We start from the raw sequence: 15,860 nt of genomic DNA on the forward strand, positions 1-15,860 counted from the left end.
GTTGAGGTATGAAGATGATGTTCTTTGTGCTTGGCCAACAAAGGAAAATTTACAAACATTACTCCCTTAACTTAACAATCTAGTACCTTCCATCAAATTTACTGTAGAAACTAGGAATAATGGCATGTTACCATTTTTAGATTGCATAATCCAAAGGCAAGGAAACAAGTTTAAGTTTAGCATATAACAGAAAACCCACTAATGTATGCTCATACACCCATTAGTACTCATCTCAACATGACAAAGTTAGATTATCATGATTCCAGTCTATGTTCCTTAGGGCATTACTTGTAGGCATTCCAGAGTTTATTGATGATGCGTTTGAGAATATACATTCTGTTGGAGCCAAGTTAAAGTATCCTAGATCTTTCACTGATAAATCTCTTTAGATGGCAAAAAAATCATCTTATAGAATTGAACCCAAACCTCTCCTTGACACCAAGAACCTTTTAAGTCTCTCTTTCAGTAATAATTTTACTTTACTTCTCATGTTGCATAAATCATTTAATGTAAATGTTGCCCTCGGCAACAATAATACTATAAAGAATATCTTAATCAAGAACTCACCAGAATTTTTTTACCATGTAAAAAATGTGATAAATTTTATGTTGGGCAGACTGGTAAGGATCTTTCTGTTAGACTTAAAGAACATAGATATAGTATAAGAACGGGACAAGAATCAAATGCCTGGTTTAATCATGTTAAGAATTATGGTCATTGTATTGACAGAAGTAATGCTATTTCAGTTAATAACTCTAATACTTATACCAAGAGGAATATCACCGAATCTTCTATCATTAAATGCACAAAGAAGTGTAACATTAATATCAGTAAAGTTCTGATGAATTTGATAGCTATATCGTTAATAGAATTTGTAAACAGTTCCCTTTCTTGTCTACTTGATAAAGTTTTTGATACTCATCTTCCCAGACTTGAACGCACCCAACCTCCATTCGGGTAGTCACTTGTTTACCAAATGGTGTCTTAGCTACGTCTTTTCGCTGTATATCAACTGACTGATGATGTGATCATTACACGAAAGTGCACTTGGGAACTTATAGTGTTTCATTTCCCTCTGGTAAGAAAGGAATTCGGTTGATCACGCGCTCAATTGTGATGTCTCCCAATATATATATATATATATATATATATATATATATATATATATATATATATATATATATATATATATATATATATATATATATATATATATATATGTTTGCTTTGAAGAATGTATGTGAGAAATACTTAGAAAAGCAAATGGATTTGTATGTAGCATTTATGGATCTGGAGAAGGCATATGATAGAGTTGATAGAGATGCTCTGTGGAAGGTATTAAGAATATATGGTGTGGGAGGAAAGTTGTTAGAAGCAGTGAAAAGTTTTTATCGAGGATGTAAGGCATGTGTACGTTTAGGAAGAGAGGAAAGTGATTGGTTCTCAGTGAATGTAGGTTTGCGGCAGGGGTGTGTGATGTCTCCATGGTTGTTTAATTTGTTTATGGATGGGGTTGTTAGGGAGGTAAATGCAAGAGTTTTGGAAAGAGGGGCAAGTATGAAGTCTGTTGGGGATGAGAGAGCTTGGGAAGTGAGTCAGTTGTTGTTCGCTGATGATACAGCGCTGATGGCTGATTCATGTGAGAAACTGCAGAAGCTGGTGACTGAGTTTGGTAAAGTGTGTGAAAGAAGAAAGTTAAGAGTAAATGTGAATAAGAGCAAGGTTATTAGGTACAGTAGGGTTGAGGGTCAAGTCAATTGGGAGGTGAGTTTGAATGGAGAAAAACTGGAGGAAGTGAAGTGTTTTAGATATCTGGGAGTGGATCTGGCAGCGGATGGAACCATGGAAGCGGAAGTGGATCATAGGGTGGGGGAGGGGGCGAAAATTCTGGGGGCCTTGAAGAATGTGTGGAAGTCGAGAACATTATCTCGGAAAGCAAAAATGGGTATGTTTGAAGGAATAGTGGTTCCAACAATGTTGTATAGTTGCGAGGCGTGGGCTATGGATAGAGTTGTGCGCAGGAGGATGGATGTGCTGGAAATGAGATGTTTGAGGACATTGTGTGGTGTGAGGTGGTTTGATCGAGTGAGTAACGTAAGGGTAAGAGAGATGTGTGGAAATAAAAAGAGCGTGGTTGAGAGAGCAGAAGAGGGTGTTTTGAAGTGGTTTGGGCACATGGAGAGGATGAGTGAGGAAAGATTGACCAAGAGGATATATGTGTCGGAGGTGGAGGGAGCAAGGAGAAGAGGGAGACCAAATTGGAGGTGGAAAGATGGAGTGAAAAAGATTTTGTGTGATCGGGGCCTGAACATGCAGGAGGGTGAAAGGAGGGCAAGGAATAGAGTGAATTGGAGCGATGTGGTATACCGGGGTTGACGTGCTGTCAGTGGATTGAATCAAGGCATGTGAAGCGTCTGGGGTAAACCATGGAAAGCTGTGTAGGTATGTATATTTGCGTGTGTGGACGTATGTATATACATGTGTATGGGGGTGGGTTGGGCCATTTCTTTCGTCTGTTTCCTTGCGCTACCTCGCAAACGCGGGAGACAGCGACAAAGTATAAAAAAAAAAATATATATATATATATATATATATATATATATATATCCCTGGGGATAGGGGATTAAGAATACTTCCCACGTATTCCCTGCGTGTCGTAGAAGGCGACTAAAAGAGGAGGGAGCGTGGGGCTGGAAATCCTCCCCTCTCGTTTTTTTTTAATTTTCCAAAAGAAGGAACAGAGGGGGGCCACGTGAGGATATTCCAAAAAAGGCCCAGTCCTCTGTTCCTAACGCTACCTCGCTAACGCGGGAAATGGCGAATACTTTAAAAGAAGAAAAAGAATATATATATATATGATTAACCATTCATTGCATGAGTATGTATATTGATGTATGTATGTTTGCACATGATCCCTTCTTATTCTTGTTATGTTTGAAACATACTTTTGTGATTTCTTTCTGTTATATTTCTCACAATTGGTCTGTGCAGATATTTCTGACGCCCTATGTGTTTAGTCATCCCTGCTTGATCCTCAAACCCGTTTTCTTTCAGCTCCCTCCTACAACAGCTCCTTCATCCGCTCAGGCAAGTTGCTCCTTCCATCCTTTTTCTCGTAGATTTGTGGTTCTCACTGATTCACGGTTTTCTTTATGTACCTCAGCCATCATATCTTCGTATGCAGAGGTTTGCCTTTAGAATTGCCTTTATATGTACATAGAGAATTCCCACTGGAAAACACTTATCTCAATTTCTTAATATTCTTTTGAATATATATATATATATATATATATATATATATATATATATATATATATATATATATATATATATATATATATATATATATATATATATATGTGTGTGTGTGTGTGTGTATGTGTGTGTGTGTGTGTATGTGAGGGGTGTTGATCAGCCTCACCTCTGTTTCTGTATGTCTGTGGTGAACTGTCACTGAGCCAGGGACTGTTATCACCTTCATCAGTGTTTCTCTTACCATTTTTTTGCCAAAGACCATCATGATGGCAGCTGCAGCTGGTGCCCTTACCACCACTACTGCTACTCCTGCTGTAGCCATCGTCACCATTACCACTTCAACACCTACGCCGCCAGTACTACCAACGCCATCACCAACACTACTATAATGACCACTATATCGTCATTGTTATTACTATCACAACATTTTCCACCACCACCACCACCACCACCACTGAAGAAGGCTAGTCGCTGCCACACACCCAGCGTCACATCGAGGCCAACACCTCATCTTCCTTTTTCGCCCCCGACTCACAGCTAACTTTTCTGCAGTCATCTTCATCACACAAGGATGTCCGCCACAACTTATCATGAGATTATTGAGTAATTAGCGAGGGATTTGAAAATATTGCGTCCAAATAACTTGTACACATTCCGATGCTGCTTTAAAGAAGTGTATTTACCTTTCAGAATCGAAGCCCTTTTGCGTGACATTGCAGAACAAGGGAAATGTATATCGGATTTTTTTAAAAACATAATCTTATGTTAAACTTTTTTTTTTTTATCTCTTCTGCGTCTATGAAGCAAAACTTTGTAAAGCACTGTACACTGGATGACAGAAACAGCTGAGCTTAACGGAACAACTACAGAACCAATCAACAGTGACACACTTCATGCGGTTGTTACTCTATTACTTCAGTAACTTTTCCTTCTCTTAATTGGCGGTGCAGCAGCTATTTCCAGAGGTGTATACTTCACATATACCTTACGATGGTTTCGATAGTTTTCTACCCACACAGCTCGATCGGAGACCAGGCGGTCGTCTTACTTATTTGCTTAATCAAGTTGTTAGAGGCTGCTGCAGCCTTAGAGTATCACGTAACCACATTTTGACTGGTCTGGTTCCCTTGTAGCTACTTGTCCAGGCCAATGAATTTATCTACTGAACCATTCACTGTTTTCATGGCTTGATAAAGTATTGAACATTTTTTTGAACCAAGATTTCTACATTGATTTTTCGTATTATACTTACTACACCATCCAGTTTCACGAGTGCAGACTGGGAACCATGCCATGCCTCGCACCAGTTCACATATATACATCATGTTTTTCCCGACTTCCCCGTGTGGGTACAGCTTTAGTGTGAGCTATGAAAGATCTTAACTAACTCTTTAACCCAGAAATTTTGCACTCAGAGGTTCTTTTGTCGGGAGAGTATGAATGTCAAAAACATTGTTAAACCTAGTCTTTACTTTTCTTGTGAAGGTCCACAGTATCCATCCAGTCCTCCTTTTTGAAGAGGTAGCTGTTGCTCTGCAATGTTTGTTGAGGGTAAGGTCATCAGACATTATTACCTTAAGGTCTTTTATACTGTTCTTGCGAGGTATAATAGTTTATCTGGTGTTCTCTGACAATATATTTTCTTCTCATTCTTCATAAGAGAGTTATTGAAAGTTATCCTCGCTTGATTTCATGACTGACATCCATCCTTGTCCACTGTTTTGTACAGATAAGATTTCCATTCGTAATCTGGAGTTATTTGCAAGGGATGCTATGAATCTGTGGCTTGAGTTGGCATTTTGTCAGAAATATAGATAAGAAACTGTCATGGTGCGAGGAACAGGACTACATAGTTTGCAAATCCGTTTTTCTAGTTATAACCATACTATGCAGATGGCCTGCTATGACACCATGGTCAACTTTTGTAGTCCGCAGGGATCATCGTCCTACTAGCATTTTCAGGACGTTACACGTGTGGTTATGGATACAGTCTTGTTGAAGGTTAATGGAGCTTACATGACAAACGACAACAGTGAAATATTCACAGCAGAAAGTATCACTACAAACATTTCAGGCCCAACCGTCCTTGTATAGTAAGGGAATAATTGCAAGCGATCTGGTGATATGTGTTCCATAGTATATACACGCCTCAAGACCCTTCCGCTTACTACAACTTGAACATGTTGATATAAACATTGATCACATCACTGTCTTCCACCAAGACTCGGATGTTAATTCGTAACTCTTCCTGTAATGGTGGTAGGTCTACTGACCAGAGTCTGGCTGCTACACCAGATACCATCACGGTACACACGCTCACAACGAAGGACATTGTCTCATGAACACATACCTTACATAAGTACTGTTAGCACTACTGTCATTAACACTTGTGCCATCATGACTTTCATGTATACTAAGATCACCTTGTTAGTATATTAAGAATTACGATAACATCAGGAGGTATGATTCCATGGATGTGCTGGGATCGTGCACACATATATGGTTTTCTGTATGTATACATTTATGTACCAGTAAATTATATATATATATATATGTATATATATATATATATATATATATATATATATATATATATATATATATATATATATATATATATATATATATATATATATATATATTATTTATTTATTTATTTTACTTTGCCGCTGTCTACCGCGTGAGCGAGGTAGCGCAAGGAAACAGACGAAAGAAAGGCCCAACCCACCCACATACACAAGTATGCACATACACGTCCACACACGCACATATACATACCTATACATTTCAACGTATACATATGTATACATACACAGACATATACATATATACACATGTACATAATTCCTACTTGCTGCCTTTATTCATTTCCGTCGCCACTCAGCCACATATGAAATGACAAACCCGTCCCCCCGCATCCGCGAGAGGTAGCGCTAGGAAAAGACAACAAAGGCCACATTCGTTCACTTTCAGTCTCTAGATGTCATGTATAATGCACCGAAAACACAGCTCCCTTTCCACATCCAGGCCCCACAGAACCTTCCATGGTTTACCCCAGACGCTTCACATGCCCTGGTTCAATCCATTGAATGCACGTCAACCCCGGTATACCATATCGTTCCAATTCACTCTATCAAGGCCTTGCACGCCTTTCACCCCCCTACATGTTCAGGCCCCGATCGCTCAAAATCTTTTTCACTCCATCCTTCCACCTCCAATTTGGTCTCCCACTTCTCGTTCCCTCCACATCTGACACATATATCCTCTTTGTTAATCTCTCCTTACTCATTCTCTCCACGTGACCGAACCATTTCGAAACACCCTCTTCTGCTCTCTCAACCACACTCTTTTTATTACCACACATCTCTTTTACCCTTTCATTACTTACTCGATCAAACCACCTCACACCACATATTGTCCTCAAATATTTCATTTCCAAAACATCCACCCTCCTCCGCACAACCCTATCTATAGCCCACGCCTCGCAAACATAAAACATTGTTGGAACCACTATTCCTTCAAACATACCCATTTTTGCTTTCCGAGATGATGTTCTCGCCTTCCACACATTTTTCAACGCTCCCAGGACTTTCGCTCCATACCCCACCCTGTGACTCACTTCCGTTTCCATGGTTCCATCCACTGCCATATCCACTCTCAGATATCTAAAACACTACACTTCCTCTAGTTTTTCTCCATTCAAACTTACCTCCCAATTGACTTGTCCCTCAACCCTACTGTACCTAATAACATTGCACTTATTCACATTTACTATCAGCTTTCTTCTTTCACACACTTTACCAAACTGAGTCACCAGCTTCTGCAGTTTCTCACAAATCAGCCACCAGCGGTGTATCATCAGCGAACAACAACTGACTCACTTCCCGAGCCCTCTCATCCACAACAGACTGCATACTTGCCCCACTCTCCAAAACTCTTGCATTCACCTCCCTAACAACCCCATCCATAAACAAGTTAAACAACCATGGAGACATCAAGCACACCTGCCGCAAACCGACATTCACTGGGAACCACTCACTTTCCTCTCTTCATACTCTTACACATGACTTACATCCTCGATGAAAATTAAAACTTCACTGCTTCTAGCAACTTGCCTCCCACCTCATATATTCTTAATACCCTCCACAGAGCATCTCTATCAACTCTATCATATGCCCTCTCCTGATCCATAAATGCTACATACAAATCCGTTTGCTTTTCTAAGTATTTCTCACATACATTCTTCAAAGCAAACACCTGATCCACACATCCTCTACCACTTCTGAAACCACACTGCTCTTCCCCAATCTGATGCTCTGTACATCTCTTCACCCTTTCAATCAATACCCTCCCATATAATTTCCCAGGAATACCCAACAAACTTATACCTCTGTAATTTGAGCACTCACCTTTATCCCGTTTGCCTTTGTACAATGGCACTATGCATGCATTCCGCCACTGCTCAGGCACCTCACCATGAGTCATACATACATTAAATATCCTTACCAACCAGTCAACAACACAGTCACCCCCTTTTTTTAATAAATTCCACTGCAGTACCATCCAAACCTGCTGCCTTGCCGGCTTTCATATTCCGCAAAGCTTTTACTACCTCTTCTCTGCTTACCAAATCATTCTCCCTAACGCTCTCACTTTGCACACCACCTCGACTAAGACTCCCTATATCTGCCACTCTATCATCAAACATATTCAAGAAACCTTCAAAAAACTCACTCCATCTTCTCACATCACCACTACTTGTTATCATCTCCCCATTAGCCCCCTTAACTGACGTTCCCATTTGTTCCCTTATCTTCCGCACTTTATTTACATCCCTCCAAAACATCTTTTTATTCTCCTTAAAATTTAATGATACTCTTTCACCCCCAACTCTCATTTGCCCTCTTTTTCACCTCGTGCACCTTTCTCTTGACCTCCTGAATCTTTCTTTTATACATCTCCCAATCATTTGCATTATTTGCCTGCAAAAATCGTCCAAATGCCTCTCTCTTTTCTCTCACTAGTAATCTTACCTCTTCATTCCATCACTCAGTACCCTTTCTAATCTAACCACCTTCAACGCTTCTCATGCCACGAGCATCTTTTGCGCAATCCATCACTTCTCCCCTGAATACATCCCATTTCCTCCCCCACTCCCCTTACGTCGTTTGTTCTCACCTTTTTCCATTCTGTACTCAGTCTCTCTTGGTACTTCATCACACAAGTCTCCTTCCCAAGCTCACTTAGTCTCACCACTCTCTTTACCCCATCATTCTCTCTTCTTTTCTGAAAACCCATACAAATCCTCCCCTTCGCCTCCACAAGATAATGATCAGACATCCCTCCAGTGGCACCTCTCAGCACATTAACATCCAAAAGTCTCTCTTTCACGCGCCTGTCAATTAACGCGTAATCCAATAACGCTCTCTGGCCATCTCTCCTACGTACATACGCGTACTTTTTAAACCAGGTATTCCCGATCATCAGTCCTTTTTCAGCGCACAAATCTACAAGCTCTTCACCTTTTCCAATTACAACACTGAACACCCCATATTATCTTATTTTTGTATTATACTTTGTCGCTGTCCGTCACCCGCGTCTGCGAGGTAGCGCAAGGAAACAGATGAAAAAATGGCGCAACCCTCCCACATACACATGTATATACATACACGTCCACATACGCACATACACATACCTATTCGTATACATATATATATACAAACACAGACATATACATATATACACTTGTACATAATTCATACTGTGTGCCCTTATTCCTTCCCGTCGCCACGTCGCCACACATGAAATAACAACCCCTTCCCCAGCATGTGCGCGAGGTAGCGCTAGGAAAAGACAACAAAGGCCACATTTGTTCACACTCAGTCTCTAGCTGTCATGTATAATGCACCGAAACCACAGCCCCCTTTCCACATCCAGGCCCCACAGAAATTTCCATGGTTTATCCCAAACGCTTCACCTGCCCTGTTTCAATCCATTGACAGCACGTCGACCCCGGTATACCACATCGTTCCAATTCATTCTATTCCTACCACGTCTTTCACCCTCTTGCATGTTCAGGCCCCGATCATTCAATATCTTTTTCACTCCATCTTTCCACTTCCAATTTGGTCTCCCACTTCTCCTCGTTCCCTCTACGTCTGACACATATATCCTCTTTGTCAATCTTTCCTCACTCATTCTCTCCATGTGACCAAACCTTTTCAAAACACCCTCTTCTGCTCTCTCAACCACTCTTTTTGTTATCACACATCTCTCTTACTCTTTCATTACTTACTCGATCAAACCACCTCACACCACATATTGTCCTCAAACATCTCATTTCCAGCACATCCACCCTCCTCCGCACATCTCTATCTATAGCCCACGCCTCGTAAACATATAACATTGTTGGAACCACTATTCCTTCAAACATACTCATTTTTGCTTTCCAAGATAACGTTCTCGACTTCCACATCATTTTTCAACGCTCCCAGAACTCTCGCCTCCTACCCCACCCTATGACTCACTTCCGCTTCCATGGTTCCATCCGCTGCCAAATCCACTCACAGATATCTAAAGCACTTCACTTCCTCCAGTATTTCTCCACTCAAATTAACCTCCCAATTGACTTGTCCCTCAACCCTCCTATACCAAATAACCTTACTCTTATTCACATTTACTCTCAGCTTTCTTCTTTCACACACATGATCAAACTGAGTTACCAGCATCTGCAGTTTCTCACCCGAATCAGCTTTCAGCGCTGTATCATCAGCGGACAACAACTGACTCATTTCCCAGGTTCTCTCATCCACAACAGACTGCATACTTGTCTCTCTTTCCAAAACTCTTGCATTCACTTCCTAACAACTCCATCTATAAGCAAATTAAACAACCATGTAGACATCACGCACCCCTGCCGCAAACCAACATTCACTGACAACCAATCACTTTCCTCTCTTCCTACACGTAAACATGCCTTACATCCTCGATAAAAACTTTTCACTGCTTCTAACAACTTGCCTCCCACAGCATATATTCTTAATACCTTCCACAAAGCATCTCTATCAACTCTATCATATGCCTTCTCCAGATCCATAAATGCTACTTACAAATCCATTTGCTTTTCTAAGTATTTCTCACATACATTCTTCAAAGCAAACACCTGATCCACACTTCCTCTACCACTTCTGAAACCACACTGCTCTTCCCCAATCTGATGCTCGTTACATGTCTTCACCCTCTCAGTTAATACCCTCCCATATAATTTCCCAGGAAGACTCAACAAACTTATACCTCTGTAATGTGAACACTCACTTTTATCCCCTTTGCCTTTGTAGAGAGGCATTATGGAATCATTCCGCCAATCCTCAGGCACCTCACCGTGAGTCATACATACATTAAGCAATCAACAATACAGTCACCCCCTTTTTTGATAAATTCCACTGCAGTACCATTAAAACCCACTGCCTTGTCGGATTTCATCTTCTGCAAAGCTTTTACTACCGCTTCTCTGTTTACCAAATCATTCTCCCTAACCCTCCCACTTTGCACACCACCTCGACCAAAACAACATATATCTCCCACTCTATCATCAAACACATTCAACAAACCTTCATTATATTTACTTCATCTCCTTCTCACATTACCACTATTTGTTATCACCTCCCCATTAGCCCCCTTCTTTGATTTTCCCATTTCTTCCCTTGTCTTGCGCATTTCATTTACCTCCTTCCAGAACATCTTTTTATTTTCCCTAAAATTTAATGATACTCTCTCACCGCATTTCTCATTTGATCTCTTTTTCACCTCTTGCACCTTTCTCTTGACCTCCTGCCTCTTTCTTTTATACATCTCCCAGTCATTTGCAAGTGAGAATATTCCCCAAAATGCTCAGTCCTCTGTTCTGAGCGCTACCTCGCTAATGCGCGAAATGGCAAATAGTTGAAAAGAATATATATATATATATATATATATATATATATATATATATATATATATATATATATATATAGACATATATTATTCATTATTTATTATTTTACTTTGTCCCTGTCTCCCGCGTTAGCGAGGTAGCGCAAGGAAACAGACGAAAGAATGGCCTAACCCACCCACATACCCATGTATATACATACACGTCCACTCACGCAAATATACAAACCTATACATCTCAACATAAACATATATATACACACACAGACATATACATATATACACATGTACATAATTTACACTGTCTGCCTTTATTCACTCCCATTGCCACCTCGCCACACATGAAATAACAAACCCCTCCCCCCTTATGTGTGCGAGGTAGCGCTAGGAAAAGACAACAAAGGCCCCATTCGTTCACACCCAGTCTCTAGCTGTCATGTAATAATGCACCGAAACCACAGGTCCCTTTCCACATCCAGGCCCCACAGAACTTTCCATGGTTTACCAAAGACGGTTGACATGCTCTGGTTCAATCCATTGACAGCACGTCGACCCCGGTGTACCACATCGTTCCAATTCACTCCATTCCTTGCACGCCTTTCACCCTCCTGCATATTCAGGCCTCGATCACTCAAAATCTTTTTCACTCCATCTTTCCTACTTCAATTTGGCCTACCACTTCTCGTCCCCTCCACCTCTGACACATATATCCTCTTGGTCAATCTTTCCTCACTCATTCTCTCCATGTGACCAAACCATTTCAAAACACCCTCTTCTGCTCTCTCAACCACACTCTTTTCATTACCACACATCTCTCTTACCCTATTATTACTTACTCGACCAAACCACCGCACACCACATATTGTCCTCAAACATTTCATTTTCAGTACATCCACCCTCCTGCGCACAATTCTATCCATAGCCCACGTCTCGCAACCATACAACATTGTTGGAACCACTATTCCTTCAAACATACCCATTTTTGCTTTCTGAGATAATGTTCTCGACTTCCACACATTCTTCAAGGCTTCCAGAATTCTCGCCCTTTCCCCCACCCTATGATTCACTTCCGCTTCAATGGTTCCATTCGCTGCCAAATCCACCCCTAGATATCTAAAACACTTCACTTTCTCCAGTTTTTCTCCATTCAAACTTACCTCCCAATTGACTTGACCCTCAACCCTACTGTACCTAATAACCTTGCGCTTATTCACATTTACTCTCAACTTTCTTCTTTCACACACCTCACCAAACTCAGTCACTAGCTTCTGCAGTTTCTAACATGAGTCAGCCACCAGCGCTGTATCATCAGCGAACAACAACTGACTCACTTCCCAAGCTCTCTCATCCACAACAGACTGCATACTTACCACTCTTTCCAAAACTCTTGCATTCACCTCCCTAACAACCCCATCCATAAATAAATTAAACAACCATGGAGACATCACACACCCATACCGCAAACCTACTTTCACTGAGAACCAATCACTTTCCTCTCTTCCTACACGTACACATGCCTTACATCCTCGATAAAAACTTTTCCCTGCTTCTAACAACTTGCCTCCCACACCATATATTGTTAATACCTTTCACAGAGCATCTCTATCAACTCTGTCATATGCATTCTCCAGATCCATAAATGTTACATACAAATCCATTAGCTTTTCTAAGTAATTCTCACATACATTCTTCAAAGCAAACACCTGATCCACACATCCTCTACCACTTCTGAAACCACACTGCTCTTCCCCACTCTAATTTTCTGTACATGCCTTCACCCTCTCAATCAATACCCTCCCATATAATTTACCAGGAATACTCTACAAACTTATACCTCTGTAATTTGAGCACTCAATTTCTCCCCTTTGCCTTTGTACAATGGCACGGTGCAAGCATTCCGCCAATCCTCAGGCACCTCACCATGAATCATACATACCTTAAATAACCTTACCAAGCCAGTGAACAATACAGTCATCCCCTTTTTTAATAAATTCCACTGCAATACCATCCAAACCTGCTGCCTTGCAGGCTTTCATCTTCTGCAAAGCTTTTACTACCTCTCCTCTGTTTACCAAATCATTTTCCCCAACCCTCTCACTTTGCACACCACCTCGACCAAAACATCCTATATCTGCCACTCTATCATCAAACACATTCAACAAACCTTCAAAATACTCACTCTATGTCCTTCTCACATCACCACCACTTGTTATCACCTCCCCATTAGCCCCCTTCACTTAAATTTCCATTTGTTTACTTGCGTTACGCACTTTATGTACCTCCTTCCAAAACATCTTTTTATTCTCCCTAAAATTTATGATACTCTCTCACCGCATCTCTCATTTGATCACTTTTTCACCTCTTGCACCGTTCTCTTCACCTCCTGCCTCTTTCTTTTATACATCTCCCACTCATTTGCATTATTTCCCTGCAAAAAATCGTTCAAATGTCTCTCTCTTTTCTTTCGCTAATAATTTTACTTCTTCATCCCACAACTCACTACCCTTTCTAATCTGCCCACCTCCCACGCTTCTCCTGCCATAAGCATCTTTTGCGGAAGCCATCACTGCTTCCCTAAATACATCCCGTTCCTCCCCCACTCCCCTTACCTCCTTTGTTCTCACCTTTTTCCATTCTGTACTCAGTCTCTCCTGGTACTTCCTCACACAAGTCTCCTTCCCAAGCTCACTTACTCTCACCACTCTCTTCAACCGAACATTCTCTCTTCTTTTCTGAAAACCTCTACAATTCTTAACCTTCGCCTTCAGAAGATAATGATCAGACATCCCTCCAGTTGCACCTCTCAGCATATTAACATCCAAAAGTCTCTCTTTCGCGCGCCTATCAATTAACACGTAATCCAATAACTCTCTCTTTCCATCTCTCCTACTTACATACGTATACTTATATATATCTCTCCTTTTATACCATGTATTCCCAATCACCAGTCCTTTTTCAGCACATAAATCTACGAGCTCTTCATCATTTCCATTTACAACATTGAACACCCCATGTATACCAATTATTCCCTCAACTGCCACATTACTCACGTTTGCATTGAAATCACCCATCACTATAACCTGGTCTCGTGCATCAAAACCATTAACACACTCATTCAGCTGCTCCCAAAACACTTGCCTCTCATGATCTTTCTTCTCATGCCCAGGTGCATATGCACCAATAATCGCCCTTCTCTCTGCATCAACTTTCAGTTTATCCATATCAATCTAGAGTTTACTCTCTTACACTCCGTCACATACTCCCACCACTCCTGTTTCAGGAGTAGTGCTACTCCTTCCCTTGCTCTTGTCCTCTCACTAACCCCTGACTTTACTCCCAAGACATTCCCAAACTTCCCTTTACCCTTGAGCTTCGTTTCACTCAAAGCCAAAACATCCAAGTTCCTTTCCTTATACATACTACATATCTCTCCCTTTTTCTCATCTTGGCTACATCCACACACATTTAGACACCCCAATCTGAGACTTCGATGAGGATGAGCACTCCCTGCGTGACTCCTTTTTCTGTTTCCTTTTATAGAAAGTTAAAATACAAGGAGAGGAGGGTTTCTAGCCCCCGCTCCCGTCCCCTTTTGTCGCCTTCTACGACACGTGAGGAATCCCCTCTCCCCAGGGATAGGGGAGGAATATATATATATATATATATATATATATATATATATATATATATATATATATATATATATATATATATATTCCCTGGGGATAGGGGAGAAAGAATACTTCCCACGTATTCCCTGCGTGTCGTAGAAGGCGACTAAAAGGGGAGGGAGCGGGGGGCTGGAAATCCTCCCCTCTCGTTTTTTTTAATTTTCCAAAAGAAGGAACAGAGAATTGGGCCAGGTGAGGGTATTCCCTCAAAGGCCCAGGCCTCTGTTCTTAACGCTACCTCGCTAATGCGGGAAATGGCGAATAGTTTGAAAGAAAAAAAAAGAGATATATATATATATATATATATATATATATATATATATATATATATATATATATATATATATATATATATATTATCCCTGGGGATAGGGGATTAAGAATACTTCCCACGTATTCCCTGCGTGTCGTAGAAGGCGACTAAAAGGGATATATATATATATATACAATATATATATATATATATATATATATATATATATATATATATATATATATATATATATATATATATATATATTTTTTTTTTTTTTTTTTGCTTTGTCGCTGTCTCCCGCGTTTGCGAGGTAGCGCAAGGAAACAGACGAAAGAAATGGCCCAACCCACCCCCATACACATGTATATACATACGTCCACACACGCAAATATACATACCTACAAAGCTTTCCATGCCCCAGACGCTTCACATGCCCTGATTCAATCCACTGACAGCACGTCAACCCCGGTATACCACATCGATCCAATTCACTCTATTCCTTGCCCTCCTTTCACCCTCCTGCATGTTCTGGCCGCGATCACACAAAATCTTTTTCACTCCATCTTTCCACCTCCAATTTGGTCTCCCACTTCTCCTCGTTCCCTCCACCTCCGACACATATATCCTCTTGGTCAATCTTTCCTCACTCATTCTCTCCATGTGCCCAAACCATTTCAAAGCACCCTCTTCTGCTCTCTCAACCACGCTCTTTTTATTTCCACACATCTCTCTTACCCTTACGTTACTTA

The 15,860-nt window shown here is 40.8% G+C and overlaps 1 protein-coding gene across 1 annotated transcript in view; it reads left to right on the plus strand.

Moving 5' to 3' along the window:
* LOC139755693 (Ig-like and fibronectin type-III domain-containing protein 2) overlaps window positions 1–15,860 on the plus strand; it is a gene marked incomplete at its 3' end in the record, with an annotated part of 712,838 nt that overhangs the window by 437,464 nt on the left and 259,514 nt on the right. The window contains exon 5 of the mRNA XM_071674338.1: window positions 3,055–3,087. Within this exon, the coding sequence (XP_071530439.1) occupies window positions 3,055–3,087 (33 nt within the window). The remainder of the gene's footprint in view (window positions 1–3,054; window positions 3,088–15,860) is intronic.

The sequence above is a fragment of the Panulirus ornatus genome, chromosome 19 (assembly GCF_036320965.1).
Source record: "Panulirus ornatus isolate Po-2019 chromosome 19, ASM3632096v1, whole genome shotgun sequence".
Lineage (NCBI taxonomy): Eukaryota > Metazoa > Arthropoda > Malacostraca > Decapoda > Palinuridae > Panulirus > Panulirus ornatus.